This window comes from Ipomoea nil, unplaced genomic scaffold, assembly GCF_001879475.1.
Source record: "Ipomoea nil cultivar Tokyo-kokei standard unplaced genomic scaffold, Asagao_1.1 scaffold2826, whole genome shotgun sequence".
Classification (NCBI taxonomy): domain Eukaryota; kingdom Viridiplantae; phylum Streptophyta; class Magnoliopsida; order Solanales; family Convolvulaceae; genus Ipomoea; species Ipomoea nil.
Genome location: NW_017619254.1, coordinates 1412515 through 1429498, shown reverse-complemented (window position 1 = coordinate 1429498; position 16984 = coordinate 1412515). Strand labels below are relative to the sequence as shown.

At 36.1% G+C, this 16984-nt stretch overlaps 2 protein-coding genes across 2 annotated transcripts; one reads left to right on the top strand and one right to left on the bottom strand.

Annotated features, from left to right (window-relative positions):
• The first annotated feature begins 335 nt into the window (after positions 1 to 335).
• On the top strand, positions 336 to 7103 carry LOC109158921. Its single transcript, XM_019306835.1, has 9 exons — positions 336 to 472; positions 1619 to 1774; positions 1915 to 2082; positions 3217 to 3372; positions 3517 to 3669; positions 4799 to 4954; positions 5107 to 5274; positions 6430 to 6584; positions 6781 to 7103. The coding sequence occupies exons 1-8, from the start codon at positions 392 to 394 to the stop codon at positions 6460 to 6462; spliced, it is 1071 nt and encodes a 356-aa protein (XP_019162380.1). The 5' UTR covers positions 336 to 391; the 3' UTR covers positions 6463 to 6584; positions 6781 to 7103.
• Positions 6703 to 15484, bottom strand: LOC109158725. Its single transcript, XM_019306624.1, has 9 exons — positions 15429 to 15484; positions 14828 to 14969; positions 14439 to 14723; positions 14202 to 14349; positions 12657 to 13622; positions 12299 to 12537; positions 7145 to 7218; positions 6948 to 7056; positions 6703 to 6780 (listed from the first exon to the last, which is right to left on the bottom strand). Exons 1-9 carry the CDS (start codon positions 15482 to 15484, stop codon positions 6703 to 6705), a joined length of 2097 nt encoding a protein of 698 aa, XP_019162169.1.
• Between the last annotated feature and the right edge of the window lie 1500 nt (positions 15485 to 16984).

Sequence of the window (16984 nt, the reverse complement as noted above, 5' to 3'; positions counted from 1 at the left end):
TGTTATTTTTATTGGGATAATCTCAACCTTATAAGTTGAATTGAGTCTAAACTAACCACATAAAATAGTTGATAACTAGTAACCAACCCACCAATATACATTTTGTATTTTTGAAAAAAAAATTGTAAAATTACAAGCTTAAACTTGTCGAGCAATCCTCAACACTATCAATCATTGATTCATTGGATAAATTTTGATCCAAAAATCAAAATGGGCATAATTGTAACAATGTTTCAAGATTCGATCAAGTGTGTAAAAATTAAAGATCCCCGGGGTGAAATGATGAAATCTAAAAAGTAGGGTGGCTTTTAAGCACAAAAAGAAAATTAAATCAATTAATCGGCTTTGCAGATTCGCAGCCGCCATTATTGTGCACGAAGACAGAAGTGAGATGTCGGCCGGAGCAGAGGAAGACAAGATGCCCGTCGGCGGCGATCTGGCCGCTCATATCAACCTTAAAGTCAGAGGACAGGTTTCTCCTTGCTTCTCTCTCTCTCTCTATCTCTCTCTATTTGAATGTGTATACATGTGCCTCTATATATACGTGTGTGTATGTATGTATGTATGTATGTGCATGTTTATATATATAATTGCCTAGGAGTAGGGTTTGATGTTAATGAAATTGAAGTTAAATTTGATGATTGTATGTTGTTCGGTTAATTGATTATTTACTGCTCTGTTGCTTACTAATTTGGATTCTCCATTAGTTTTGGCCTATAGAGAAGCTGAGAAACCCTCAATTGGTGAAAAACTTGATAACCATTCACTCTATTACTATAAAAAAAACATATAATACTATGAATCCTTTGGTACTTTGGGATGTTCTTTGAAAATTAGTTAATATGTTTTGGGTTATCCTATAAACATAAGAAAGTTATTTCTAACATTTGGTTTGTGAACTGTTACCTGGGAAAATTATGCCACCCCTAGCTTGGTATAACTTATCAACTTTTCGAGGAACCCAAGCTTTCCCAGGGTTATAGTTCTATCTTTTTAAATTGCCAGCCACAAAAGTTTAAAGTTTAAAGTTTAAACTTTCCTAGTTACCAAATGGTCTCTAGAAGTAATGTGATGTAAGTGGTTTATATTAAGCTGGTAATGGAAGCTGACCTATTTATAAATTCTACATAAGAATATAAGATGTGTACTAAATTTTTTTTTCTTTGCTAAACTGATTGTGTTGTGAGTTTGTAATTCTATGGAGCATTTTTCTTTTGTCCAATTAACTTAGTTGCATCTTTGAGTTGAACCTTAGTTGTATGGTTACATTTGAAGTTCATAAAACCTTGTGGAGTTGGATTCTTGTGAAGCTTACTCTCTCTTTGAATAATCAATGCAGTTTCTGATTCTATAAAATACAAAAGTGTATTTTGATCCCCTTTTTATTGCAAAGTTAGGAGATGATACTTTAAAATGTGCATATATTTTCTGTCCGTATAGGTATTGCATCAAGTAGGTTGGAAATGTGGTTTGTATGTATTAGCTCTGCCTTTTCACGTGCCCTTATTTATGTGGTCTATGTGGAGTCCTTTTGATACTTCCTTCAAGTTCTTTAGAAAGTGAATATATATATTTCTGTGTGAGCTATTGATTCTAACACCTCCTTTCCATTGGAAAGAAACGACGAAGGGAGGAACTGATTTTCAGGATGAAAAGAAGCACCCGACTGAAGAGACTCATGAAATCGTACTGTGATCGCAAATCAATGGATCTTAATTCAACAGCTTTCCTGTTTCATGGTCGCCGTCTTCGATGGGAGCAGACTCCAGATGAGGTCTCTCTCTCTCTCTCTGTGCAAAACACCCTTGCACACACAAAGACATAGGATAAAAATATCTAAGCTTGCTTGCCTTGTCTACTTATTGACATCTTACCACCTTCCCATCCCCCGTTCCCCTTTTGGGGGATTTTCAGCTGGAGATGGAAGATGGTGATGAGATTGATGCAATGCTACACCAAACTGTGCATAAGCAATTTATTGTGCACGAAGACAGAAGAGAGATGTCGGCCAGAGCAGAGGAAGACAAGATGTCCGTCTGCAGCAACCAGGCCACTCATATCAACCTTAAAGTCAAAGGACAGGTTTCTCCCCGCTTCTCTCTCTCTATCTATCTCTATTTGAATGTGTGTACACGTGCCTCTATATATACGTGTGTGTAAGTATGTATATATGTGCATGTTTATATATATACTTGCCTAGGAGTAGGGTTTGATGTTAAATTTGATGATTGTATGTTGTTCGGTTAATTGATTATTTACTGCTCTGTTGCTTACTAATTTGGATTCTCCATTAGTTTTGGCCTATAGAGAAGCTGAGAAACCCTCAATTGGTTAAAAACTTGATAACCATTCACTCTATTACTATAAAAAAAACATATAATACTATGAATCCTTTGGTACGTTGGGATGTTCTTGAAAATTAGTTAATATGTTTTGGGTTATCCTATAAACATAAGAAAGTTATTTCTAACATTTGGTTTGTAAACAGTTGCCTTGTAAACTTATTCCTCCCCTAGCTTGGTATAACTTCTCAACTTTTCGAGGAATTACATTGTTGACCCAAGCTTTCCCTGGGTTGTAGTTCTATCTTTTTAAATTGCCAGCCACAATAGTTTAAAGTTTAAACTTTAAACTTTCCGAGTTACCAAATGGTCTCTAGAAGTAATGTGATGTAAGTGGTTTATATTAAGCTGGTAATGGAAGCTGACCTATTTATAAATTCTACATAAGAATATAAGATGTGTGCTAATTTTTTTTTTCTTTGCTAAACTGATTGTGTTGTGAGTTTGTAATTCTATGGAGCATTTTTCTTTTGTCCAATTAACTTAGTTGCATCTTTGAGTTGAACCTTAGTTGTATGGTTACATTTGAAGTTCATAAAACCTTGTGGAGTTGGATTCTTGTGAAGCTTACTCTATCTTTGAATAATCAATGCAGTTTCTGATTCCGTAAAATGCAAAAGTGTGTTTTGATCCCCTTTTTATTGCAAAGTTAGGAGATGATACTTTAAAATGTGCATATATTTTCTGTCCGTATAGGTATTGCATCAAGTAGGTTGGAAATGTGGTTTGTATGTATTAGCTCTGCCTTTTAACGTGCCCTTATTTATGTGGTCTATGTGGAGTCCTTTTGATACTTCCTTCAAGTTCTTTAGAAAGTGAATATATATATTTCGGTGTGAGCTATTGATTCTAACACCTCCTTTCCATTGGAAAGAAACGACGAAGGGAGGAACTGATTTTCAGGATGAAAAGAAGCACCCGACTGAAGAGACTCATGAAATCATACTGCGATCGCAAATCAATGGATCTTAATTCAACAGCTTTCCTGTTTCATGGTCGCCGTCTTCGATGGGAGCAGACTCCAGATGAGGTCTCTCTCTCTCTCTCTCTCTGTGCAAAACACCCTTGCACACACAAAGACATAGGATAAAAATATCTAAGCTTGCTTGCCTTGTCTACTTATTGACATCTTACCACCTTCCCATCCCCCGTTCCCCTTTTTGGGGATTTTCAGCTGGAGATGGAAGATGGTGATGAGATTGATGCAATGCTACACCAAACTGTGCATAAGCAATTCAGAAGAGAGATGTCGGCCGGAGCAGAGGAAGACAAGATGTCTGTCTGCAGCAACCAGGCCACTCATATCAACCTTAAAGTCAAAGGACAGGTTTCTCCCCGCTTCTCTCTCTCTATCTATCTCTATTTGAATGTGTGTACATGTGCCTCTATATATACGTGTGTGTAAGTATGTATATATGTGCATGTTTATATATATACTTGCCTAGGAGTAGGGTTTGATGTTAATGAAATTGAAGTTAAATTTGATGATTGTATGTTGTTCGGTTAATTGATTATTTACTACTCTGTTGCTTACTAATTTGGATTCTCCATTAGTTTTGGCCTATAGAGAAGCTGAGAAACCCTTAATTGGTGAAAAACTTGATAACCATTCATTCTATTACTAAAAAAAAAAAAACATATAATACTATGAATCCTTTGGTACTTTGGGATGTTCTTGAAATCTAGTTAATATGGTTTGGGTTATCCTAAAAACATAAGAAAGTTATTTCTAACATTTGGTTTGTAAACAGTTACCTTGGAAACTTATGCCACCCCTAGCTTGGTTTAACTTCTCAACTTTTCGAGGAATTACATTCTTGACCCAAGCTTTCCCTGGGTTGTAGTTCTATCTTTTTAAATTGCCATCCACAAAAGTTTAACGTTAAAACTTTAAACTTCCTAGTTACCCAATGGTCTCTAAAAGTAATGTGATGTAAGTGGTTTATATTAAGCTTGTAATGGAAGTTGACCTATTTATAAATTCTGCTTAAGAATATAAGGTGTTTGTTCTATTTTTTTTCTTTGCTAAACCGATTGTGTTGTGAGTTTGTAATTCAATGGAGCATTTTTCTTTTCTCCAATTAACTTAGTTGCAACTTTGAGTTGAACCTTAGTTGTATGGTTATATTTGAAGTTCATATAACATGGTGGAGTTGGATTCTTGTGAAGCTTACTCTCTCTTTGAATAATCAATGCAGTTTTTGATTCCGTCAAATGCAAATGTGTGTTTTGATCCCTTTTTTATTGCAAAGTTAGGAGATGATACTTTAAAATGTGCATATATTTTCTGTCCGTATAGGTATTGCATCAAGTAGGTTGGAAATGTGGTTTGTATTAGCTCTGCCTTTTCACGTGCCCATGTGGAGTCCTTTTGATACTTCCTTCAAGTTCTTTAGAAAGTGAATATATATTTTTGTGTGAGCTATTGATTCTAACACCTCCTTTCCGTTGGAAAGAAACGACGAAGGGAGGAACTGATTTTCAGGATGAGAAGAAGCACCCGACTGAAGAAACTCATGAAATCATACTGTGATCACAAATCAGTGGATCTTAATTCAACAGCTTTCCTGTTTCATGGTCGCCGTCTTCGATGGGAGCAGACTCCGGATGAGGTCTCTCTCTCTCTCTCTCTCTCTCTCTCTGTGCAAAACACCCTTGCACACACAAAGACATAGGATAAAAATATCTAATCTCGCTTGCCTTGTCTACTTATTGACATCTTACCACCTTCCCATCCCCCGCTCCCCTTTTTGGCGATTTTCAGCTGGAGATGGAAGATGGTGATGAGATTGATGCAATGCTACACCAAACTGTGCATAAGCAATTTATTGTGCACAAAGACAGAAGAGAGATGTCGGCCGGAGCAGAGGAAGACAAGATGCCCGTCTGCGGCGACCAGGCCGCTCATATCAACCTTAAAGTCAAAGGACAGGTTTCTCCTCGCTTCTCTCTCTTTATCTATCTCTATTTGAATGTGTATACATGTGCCTTTATATATACGTGTATGTATGTATGTATGTATATATGTGCATGTTTATGTATATACTTGCCTAGGAGTAGGGTTTGATGTTCATGAAATTGAAGTTAAATTTGATGATTGTATGTTGTTCGGTTAATTGATTATTTACTGCTCTTTTGATTATTAATTTGGATTCTCCATTAGTTTTGGCCTATAGAGAAGCTGAGAAACCCTCAACTGGTGAAAAACTTGATAACCATTCACTCTATTACTATAAAAAGAACTGTGTAATAGTAAGAATCCTTTGGTACTTTGGGATGTTCTTGAAAATTAGCTAACATGTTTTGGGTTATCCTATAAACATAAGAAAGTTATTTCTAACATTTGGTTTGTAAACAGCTACCTTGGAAACTTATGCCACCCCTAGCTTGGTATAACTTCTCAACTTTTCGAGGAATTACATTGTTGACCCAAGCAAGCTTTCCCTGGGTTGTAGTTCTATCTTTTTAAGTTGCCATCCACAAAAGTTTAAACTTTTAAACTTTAAACTTCCTAGTTACCAAATGGTCTCTAAAAGTAATTTGATGTAAGTGGTTTATATTAAGCTGGTAATGGAAGTTGACCTATTTATAAATTCTGCTTAAGAATATAAGATGTGTTTTTTTTTTTTTTTTTCTTTGCTAAACTGATTGTGTTGTGAGTTTGTAATTCAATGGAGCATTTTTCTTCTGTCCAATTAACTTAGTTGCAACTTTGATTTGAATGTTAGTTGTATGGTTACATTTGAAGTTAATAAAACCTTGTGGAGTTGGATTCTTGTGACTTGCTCTCTCTTTGAATAATCAATGCATTTTTTGATTCCGCCAAATGCAAATGTGTGTTTTGATCCCCTTTTTATTGCAAAGTTAGGAGATGATACTTTAAAATGTGCATATATTTTCTGTCCGTATAGGTATTGCATCACGTAGGTTGGAAATGTGGTTTGTATGTATTAGCTCTGCCTTTTCACGTGCCCTTATTTCTGTGGTCTATGTGGAGTCCTTTTGATACTTCCTTCTAGTTCTTTAGAAAGTGAATATATATTTCTGTGTGAGCTATTGATTCTAACACCTCCTTTCTGTTGGAAAGAAACGACGAAGGGAGGAACTGATTTTCGGATGAAAAGAAGCACCCGACTGAAGAGACTCATGAAATCATACTGTGATCACAAATCAATGGATCTTAATTCAACAGCTTTCCTGTTTCATGGTCGCTTTCTTCGATGGGAGCAGACTCCAGATGAGGTCTCTCTCTCTCTCTCTCTCTCTCTCTCTCTCTCTCTCTCTCTGTGTGTGTGTGTGTGCAAAACACCCTTGCACACACAGACACACCCTTGCACACACAGACATAGGATAAAAATATCTAAGCTTGCTTGCCTTGTCTACTTATTGACATCTTACCACCTTCCCATCCCCCGCTCCCCTTTTTTGCGATTTTCAGCTAGAGATGGAAGATGGTGATGAGATTGATACAATGTTACCAAAAAAAATCCACTGAGAATGGAAAGGAATATATGCATTTATCCACTGAGAAGATGACTATTTACATCATTTACATATGTTACAAGAGAGCAGGTATGAAATGCTGTCTAAAACCATGAGACTCACCTTCTTCTGTATTACTGATAGTTGTTCACTGCCAGTGTAGACTGTAAGCTGTCCCCTCTCAGCGGGTTGAAATTGCTTTTGAATGAACTCTTTTGTATGATTATATATACTGCAAATGCAAAGTGTGAGCAGACAAAGTAGAATTGCAAGGTATATATGACAAATAATTTGCCAAAATAACAAGTCGACAACCATACCTTAGGCTATGCCTGTTGCAGGCCGTGAAGAAGGCAACAAAACCATTAAGTATGCTTCGAAGAGCACGGAAAACCTGCCAACCAAATAGGGGTTGGGAAAGAGGCAAGGGAAACGATATGATAAAGAAGTCTAATTGGAAACCTGGTTAGAGAAGTAAACGGAAAGGTGCTAACCAGCCTGGGAGAAAAGGTCATTATAAAGAGCACACCACATCGAATCTGATCCAATGATTTATTGATCTTTTCTAAATTATTTATGTGGTGACTTTTTCGTCATTTTAAGATAAATATTCTTCCCGAAAGGTTGAATCCCTAACCTAAGGGTTCCCACACCTCGGCCCAACAGAGCATCTGGGAGGATGTAAATCGTGGTAACTCAGCTGAACCACAGAGGTTAGACCTGTAAGTAATGTGTAGCTTAAGGTTGGAAATATATATGTACTGGATGTGTTAGATCTTTGTGCTTGCATATTCATGTTTTGATTGTTTTCACTTTTCAGTATGTATGTTCTTATGTGAGATTGATGATTATGTTAATTTTCTGTTCAACAATCCCAATTTCTCTCATTTACCAAGTACTTTGAGCAGCAGCAATGTCATCAGGATCAGATCATCAAGCCACCGTCATAGATCATAGATGGTAAATCTATTGCACATTTGCACAAACCATTCTATCTGAGATTGCCTCGGAAATAAAAGTCATGTTGGCGAAGTATGTCCAGGTGCACGTCTTCACATTAATGGGGGACTTTTTTTTAGTTTTCTTTGGCGGTGATATTCATACTCGTCTTCCAACTGCAGTTGAGCAAACATTCCCCATTAAAAGAACATTCATAACATGCAATCCAAATAGTTTAATAGCATATTTGTACCTTTTTTCTTTTTTTAAAAAAAATCAATTTGATAACTGCCACGTCAACATATGTTTAGGTAAATAAGTCATTTTGGATTAAATTGCATGAGTTTGTGTTGTCAGGGATTCAATTACTCTTTTTTTTTTTGTTTGTTTGAATTCGATGGCCTAATTTCGGTTTGGTGTACAGTTCACCTTTATTCCAAAAATAATTAAGAAGTGATCTTAGTAAAAATATATATTTTAAAATCATACAGTGTAATAGAGTTCTATCTATATTGGATCTCTCAATGATTATAAATTTTATAAATTAATGTCAAAATAAATACAAGACCCAGCTCGACCATTCGACTTGAAATATTTGGAGACTCAAACCTAGTTCCTTCAATGAAATGTCACAATTGTGGGTCCCTAGGAGTCAAGAATCTCACAGCACGTGGAGGGATTAGTTGTGCCGTTGAGCTACCTTTATGCATGCACTCCACATGTCATTAATGTCGAGAACCCAGCATGTGCCCATCACGCTTCCTATACAGCTTTATTTAGCTCAGGAACGTCTAGCCACACGCCATTAACTGAGCATAAACTCTTAAACCACCAAAATCGAAACCGATCACAGTATCTTACGGATTAGTAGAAATCCTCGTATTTACTACATCAAAACCATTTATAAAGCTGACCAATCGTCTAATGTACTCCGCTTAAATTAGGAAGATAAATCTCACAAATTACACGTTGTTAATTACAAATTAATTACCAGGAAAAAAAAAAAGTAATCCCCCATTTTAAGTTGAATTGAATTTAAACTAACCAATTAAGACAAGAATGAACGGTTAACAACTAGTAACCAGCCCATCAATATACATTTTGTAATTTAATTTTGATAAAATTGTAAAATTACAAGCTTAAATTTGTCGAGCAATCCTCAACACTATCGATCATTGATTGATTGGATAAATTTTGATCCAAAAATCAAAATGGGCCAACAATGTTTCAAGATTTGATCAAGTGTGTAAAAATTAAAAATTCCCGGGGTGAAATGATGAAATCTAAAAAGTAGGGTGGCTTTTAAGCACAAAAAGAGAATCAAATCAATTAATCGGCTTTGCAGATTCGCAGCGACCTTTATTGTGCACGAAGACAAAAGAGAGATGTCAGCCGGAGCAGAGGAAGACAAGAAGCCCGTCGGCGGCGATCAGGGCGCTCATATCAACCTTAAAGTCAAAGGACAGGTTTCTCCTCGCTTCTCTCTCTCTATCTATCTCTATTTGTATGCGTATACATGTGCGTCTGTATATACGAGTGTGTGTATATATATATATACTTGTCTAGGAGTAGGGTTTGATGTTAATGAAATTGAAGTTAATGATTGTATGTTGTTCGGTTAATTGATTATTTACTGCTCTGTTGCTTACTAATTTGGAGTCTCCATTAGTGTTGGCCTATAGAGAATCTGAGAAACCCTCAATTGGTGAAAAATTTCATAACCATTCGCTCTATTACTTTTAAAATAAAAAACATATAATACTAAGAATCCTTTGGTACTTTGGGATGTTTTTGAAAATTAGTTAACATGTTTTGTTTTATCCTATAAATATAAGAAGGTTATTTCTAACCTGGGAAAATTATGCCACCCCTAGCTTGGTATAACTTCTCAACTTTTCGAGGAATTACATTCTTGACCCAAGCTTTCCCTGGGTTGTAGTTCTATCTTTTTAAATTGCCAGCCACGAAAGTTTAACGTTTAAACTTTAAACTTTCCTAGTTACCAATGGTCTCTAAAAGTGATGTGATGTAAGTGGTTTACATTGAGCTGGTAATGGAAGTTGACCTATTTATAAATTCTACACAATATAAGATGTGTACTATTTTTTTCTTTGGTAAACTGATTGTGATGTGAGTTTGTAATTCAATAGAGCGTTTTTCTTTTGCCCAATTAACTTAATAGCAACTTTGAGTTGAACCTTAGTTGTGTGTTTTGATCCCTTTTTTTATTGCAAAGTTAGGAGATGATACTTTAAAATGTGCATATATTTTCTGTCCGTATAGGTATTGCATCAAGTAGGTTTGGAAATGCTGTTTGTATTAGCTCTGCCTTTTTACGTGCCCTTATTTCTGTGGAGTCCTTTTGATACTTCCTTCAAGTTCTTTAGAAAGTGAATATATATTTCTGTGTGAGCTATTGATTCTAAAACATCCTTTCCATTGGAGAGGAACGATGTTGGGAGCAAATGACTTAGGTTGTTTGAAATATTAATATAATGCAGGATGGCAATGAAGTGTTTTTCAGGATCAAAAGAAGCACCCAACTGAAGAAACTCATGAATGCATACTGTGATCGCCAATCAGTGGATCTTAATTCAATAGCTTTCCTGTTTGATGGTCGCCGTCTTCGAGGGGAGCAGACTCCAGATGAGGTCTCTCTCTTTCTCTCTCTCTGCTAAACACCCTCGCACACACAAAGACATACGAGAAAAATATCTACGCTTACTTGCCTTGTCTACTTATTGACATCTTACCACCTTCCCATTCCCCGCTCCCCTTTTTGGCGATTTTCAGCTAGAGATGGAAGATGGTGATGAGATTGATGCAATGCTACACCAAACTGGAGGAGCAAGTATTTAAGCTCTTTCTATTCCATGGAAAGATACCACGGTTTTAACCTTCCAAGTTCGGTGGACATCAATGAACTATTAAGTTGTGATCATAGAGTTTTTTTTTTGAACATATGATAGATACTGTATGCTCAACTTGCTTCTGCTCAATTAAACTTAAACAGCACTTTTAATGCGATTATCCCAATTTATAATCCATTATGTGGATGCATCATAAGCTTCTTCTATGGATAAAACTTTTAGATATAAGATATCCTCAAAGGTATCCTATGTTGCACTTCTTTTTGCATATTCAAATTCAACTGTGTCAGTGAAAATAGCATCCATCGGGGGCCACGCAAATAAACCAAATCAAAGATAGCTTCCACGTTAGATTTTTCCTCATCTTCCTTCGCAATGTGAGATTTCCTTGACGTTTTTACTTTGTCATCTTAAATCAGTGGACAAAGGAATTAAAATAACGCCTTTTGAACTTCATATACATGATATATGTTAAAGGTATTAAAGTAAAATAATCATTACCCCGTATAACATAAACAACTCTTCAACCAAACAGGTTTATATTACAATACCTCAATTTTAATCAAACATAGAAATATAACATTTTTAACAATATGACATTTCCTATGGTAATCTAACATTCCGTAAATCAAACCACTCCTAAGTTACAAGTTTGACTCCCAGCTCCTAATTGGTTTTCTTGGTTTGAGTTGATTACAAGGTGATGTTTATTTATTGCAGACCCTCGAGCAGTGACTACAAGTTTCTTTCGTCACTAAAGAAAAAACATCCAACCATTCCAAAGAGAGTTGAAGAAACTATAACTGATGACAAAAGGAATGGAAAGAAATATATGCATTTATCCACTTAGAAGATGACTATTTACATCATTTACATATGTTACAAGAGAGCAGTCTAAAACCCTGGGTTCTAGGGTAGACAGTGAAGAAATTTGGTGTACAATTTCTTCATTATGGACTTCAACCGTGTCTCCTACAAGTCAGACAATGTGATCAAAACTCCCTGCTTACTACTTTGAAGATCCATTGCACGTTTTCACATCAATGGGGTGACTTTTTTGAGCTTTCTTTGGCGGTGATATTCATACTCGTCTTCCAACTGCAGTCCAGCAAACATTCCCCCATTAAAAGAACATCCAAAATATGTCATTAACTAAACAATTGCTTGCTTTCTCTGCTAAACACTTAAAGAGATGACTATCAAACATTAAATCCCACTGACAAAAAGTGCATTTAGTAGCAGTAGAAACTTGAAGTAATTAACACTGTACTACAATCAAATGAGACTCACCTTCTTCTGTATTACTGATAGTTGTTCACTGCCAGTGTAGACTGTAAGCTGGCCCCTCTCAGCGGGTTGAAATAGCTTTTGAATGAACTCTTTTGTATGATTATATATACTGCAAATGCAAAGTGTGAGCAGACAGAGCAGAATTGCAAGGTATATATGACAAATAATTTGGCAAAATAACAAGTCGACAACCATACCTTAGGCGATGCCTGTTGCAGGCCATGAAGAAGGCAACTAAACCATTAAGTATGCTTCGAAGAGCACGAAAAACCTGTTAACCAAATAGGGGTTGGGAAAGAGGCAAGGGAAACAAGATGAGAAAGAAGTCTAATTGGAAACCTAGTAAGAGAAGTAAATGGAAAGGAGCTAATCAACCTGGGAGAAAAGGTCATTCCAAAGAGCACGCCACATGGAAACCTCAGCTGCAGTTACTGTTGACTCCACCTCTGAAGTGAGTCGGAGAATGCCACTTGAAAATTCCCACGTGTCATGAATCACTTCAGATATAGCGCTGAATACACGGGCAATAACACCAGAGCAACCCATGACCAAGCGAATGGGAGTATAGAGTGTTCCCCAGAATATCCAAAATATAGGGTATAATACAGATGTCACTGCAATCAAGGATTTGGTGGAAGGAAAAGCCATTACCAATGTGAACCACAGTACAGATTTTATGCAGTGTAATCAAATAGAAATCAATATATTTAAATGCTGTATCAACTATACTTACCAATTCTCATGAAAACTGAAAGGAGACACCACAATGGCAATAGCAGAATCTCAATAAAGTCTCCTGCCAGATTCCAAGAAGTCTCCAAAATTAACCATATTATTGAAAATAAACTCTCTGCTAACTGTGCACACAAGCTCCAGAGAGGAAGGAATAATTCCATTAACTCAAAAAATGGTCCTGCAAATGGCTGTGTGACAAATGACAAACATGACCGAATAGCACGTGTTGCTGATAGGAAACACTTAAGTGCCTTCTGAAAATTGTGAAGAAATAACATTGTCCCCAGGTACCTAATTCTTGATATCATTTCCCATGTTTCTATCCAATCAAAGAAGGGTCCAAACAAATGAGATGCAGTTGCTTTGACGAGTGGTACATTTTTGTACAGATCGTAAAATCCTATAAGGACAGTAACGATTGAGATAAGTACATATAAAAATCTGGCTAGGGGGCACATCCATGGGCGATAAATATGGCAAAGTCCTGGGTAGGACTGAAGGAAGATCACCCATGCTGGCAGCCCACATTCCAACAGTGTAAGCAACCGCAGATCAGACATAATAGTGTCCCTTAATTTAAAGGGGAGATCACGATCATTAAACCGAAACAAAATCAAAATATCCTTGAGCTTGGTAGCTTCAACTACATCATTCTCACACTCAGATGAGCAGGACTTCGGAGAATGTTGTGGTTCTCCAGTTGTACTACTGCAAGAATCTTCAGAAAACATGTCCCCGTTGCTAATAGACTTTCTTCTCTTATAAAGTCCACTACCTATATATGGTCTACAACTTGAAGTTTTGCTGGTTGTTATGGTTTCTGGGTGCATACTGCGGAAACTTTTACTTGGAGTGAGAGCAGCATATTTATTATCATTATATAATAAATCATCAATAGTAGGATCATTGCCATCTGCAACACTAGTACTTGAAAATTTTACTTCAGCATCAAAAAATGCCTCTCCTGCAGAAATCTCAATAACAAACACAAGGAATAAGGCTTTGCATAGGTAGTATAGAAACTCAATTCAATCACTACAGCAAATTAGGGTATTAGGAGACTGACATCCTTGATAACCTTTATTTGCCCAGAATTCAGAAATTGAAAGTGTTTCTAAGTATGCTGACATCTTGAAAAACAATTCACTGAATAAGTAAATGAAACTAGAATAAATTAAACAGCAAGCTTCCTGCATGAAAATAAAGAATCTAGCAAATATCCACACATGCTTATTTTTGTGTATCTGCATATGGCATAAAGCTAAAGATGGAAGTAGGATTTTTCTTTTCTTGTTTCTTCTTATTAGTTTGCCTCTGCTATAGACACACAGGAAAGAAATCCCATACACTTATGGAGTTTAGGACATACGAAACACAGAGGAATATAGTTTTGCTTTTGCTCAATGTAATTTCTGAGTCTTTATGTGTAATAACTTTTCAATCACTAGAAGAGCTGAACAATGCTTGGGCTCAAGAAAATAAATAGTATATAAATACAGATTACTTTCTTTCACAAAGACAGACCATTTGAACAAAGGCTTACCAATTGTAGGGTCCAAATATTCTAGCAAAGTACTCCTCTCATCATCTGTTCCAGAGAACCATGAACTTATACATCTAGCTGCTTGTGCCATACTATCAAATTCCCATCTTCTCATGAATTTAGCCTCTAAAGCAAATGTGGTATCTGTCTGTCCATTAAAATAGTTTATACCATGAACATCACTCCATGCAAATTCATTAAAAATTAACAGAGGAAGGGTATGGTAAAAAAAGGTACCTGAAGTTCATTAAAATAGTTTATACCACGAACATCACTCCATGCAACTTCAAATACAATGAAGCCATATAACGTCCTATTCAGGTTGCTATTTAAAAAAGAAATCCTAAATTTCTTCACAGGTGATAAGGCGCTTGTACTAGATGAGGTTGCAGCATCAACCAGAGAAAACCATTTTTTGACTGCTTCTGAATTACTTGAATTTGGTTCTGCTTTAGTTTGGATATCTTCAGCCTCTCTTTTATCCTTCTGCCCTCTGGTATTTGCAAAGGGGGACATTCTGGACTATTATGTTTAAAGATAGTACCAATCAAACACATGACTGCTTTCTTGGACTCACTAAATCAGTTGCAACACTTAAATGAAACACAGAATATATGTTTAGCTACCTTAGTGACCATCAATTGCCATAAGTGTGCCGGGTGGGAGATGAGATCTTGCAACCATGGCCGGTTGTCCACTAAGATATAGAATTTCTTACTCTCAGGGGCTAGGTAAATGGACCAGTGTGATAGATAGGACTGCAAATCCCTGTAAAGGATGAAAGCATAATCTAAGATAAGACACAGAGCATATGTGATTAAAGCCAGCCCTTCATCCTGTTGCCTAAAACAGGCAAAATCTTTATGTGGATTTATTTCATGCTAGGCTAAATACTATCTCATCAGTCAAGGGGCTCTATATATATCAAATTAAAGCTACTGATAATGTTGCATGATGATCCCAGTATTTAGTGATCTCCATTCACGTACTATTCCCTTTAAGCTGCATGCATTCAACTACTACGAATTATAAAGAATCAAAAATTGCAAATTAACAATGAATCCCTTTTTGCAGGGCAATGGTTCAATTTTCCTTTTCTATGAAAAGGAAGGAAAATATGAGCTTTACTCGGTAACAAATAAAAGAACATTTTCTAGGCTAAAAAAATCTTGCAAATTTTATTCACATTCAAAGCATAACTGCAGACACGTACAATAAATATCTTACCCAATTTGCAAACTTGTCAAGGGGAAGACGCAGCGGCCATTGTCGCAGTTCTCCATCAACGTCAAAATGACACTAATCCTTGATGGACTCTCAAATTCTCGCCACCGACCACTGCTCCATCAAAATCCAAACAAACATATTATGAATATTTATCCGGCACAATTAAACGAACACGGAACGTGCACTAATATTTCTTATTATTATTATTATTATTATTATTATTATTAGCATTACCTGAAACCGAAAATTCGCGATCAAGGGAATTCCATAAGACTTGAGAAGAAGAGGAGATGAGACGATTGATACGGCGCGAAACTCCTGCATTCAATACCGCGAGAAGAAGAAGGAGAAGAGAGGGATCGGAGAGTAACCGACGGTGATCATATGTCGTTATCGGGCGGCGATTGCATCGGAGAATGAAGCAACTACGGCATGTATGTGAGTGAGGTCGTAAGAAGATTTGTTGTTTTTGGTTGCAGAGATTTACGAGGTCAATAAATTGGTAATTGAAGTTGATGCAAGGTGGGAATGGAGGAGAAGAGAAAAGAAGCGTGCGTCACTCAATTTTGCATGGAGGTTATCCTTATGGTTACTGCCACAAAATGCTACTGATTCAATCAAATATTATTTAAAATTTTTCTTTTTTTTTGTTGGACCATAATGTGTGATCACTTATACCAATTAAGCTAGTTTAAAAACTTTTTCATATTTTTTTATTATTATTGGAAGGAAGGCTTTTTCATATTTAATCATGCAAAACTTATATCTTAATAATGTCTTAAAACGAAAATGATAAATATACTCTATCTCTAACCAAATGTTCCAGTTTTATTGAATGATGAAAAAAAATAATATAAATCATGATTCATCTTATTTTTATTAAACAATCAAAGCATGACACATCATATATATAGAGTATAAAATGAGAATGTGTGTAAAATTACACATCTTAAAATAAATCATATTAAATAGAGTATATGTCTATGTTATGCATTCATGGATAAACAAGTCTTGTGTGCGACTTTGGCGTAAAATACTTATTATTGTAACAAGGGCATATAGATATTCAAATAAATTTTGAGACGCCTTGAAAGGGGTGGAACATAATTTATGTACATAAAGGTTTTTAATTTGATTTTTTCAATATCTTTTTGGACAATATTATATATCATATTATATATGTTATATAATATAAAGAGTAAATACTCAAAATGGTCCATCGACTATAGCTAAATTCACAAATTGGTCTTCGACTTTCAATTTCAACTAATTAAGTCCTTAACTTTGTAATTTTGACACGATTTGGTCCCCCATCTATTTGACCGTTTGTTGATCGTGATCTTTGAGGATATATATGTAATTTTACGTGCAAAGCTCAAGCTCACGTGGAGGCCTCCAGGATGACGTTGCACCGGTTCGGAAACACGTCGTCTTCTTCACTCTGGTACGAATTCAACTACATTGAATCCAAATGGAGGATGAAGAAAGGCAACCGGAGTTGGTAGATTGCTTTCAGCAGTGGATTCAAATGTAACAGTGCGGTCTGGAAATGCAGT

Bases quoted from the DNA above. Each gene is read 5' to 3' on its own strand.
- LOC109158921 (XM_019306835.1), top strand. From the start codon at position 392: ATGTCGGCCGGAGCAGAGGAAGACAAGATGCCCGTCGGCGGCGATCTG. The intron at 1,775-1,914 runs GTCTCTCTCTCT...GGGGATTTTCAG, and splicing joins GGGAGCAGACTCCAGATGAG to CTGGAGATGGAAGATGGTGA. The intron at 5,275-6,429 runs GTTTCTCCTCGC...TCTGTTGGAAAG, and splicing joins ACCTTAAAGTCAAAGGACAG to AAACGACGAAGGGAGGAACT.
- LOC109158725 (XM_019306624.1), bottom strand. From the start codon at position 15,484: ATGGAGAACTGCGACAATGGCCGCTGCGTCTTCCCCTTGACAAGTTTG. The intron at 13,623-14,201 runs GTAAGCCTTTGT...AGATTTCTGCAG, and splicing joins ATATTTGGACCCTACAATTG to GAGAGGCATTTTTTGATGCT. The intron at 7,219-12,298 runs GTTGATTAGCTC...TTTGGTTGGCAG, and splicing joins GGAATGACCTTTTCTCCCAG to GTTTTCCGTGCTCTTCGAAG.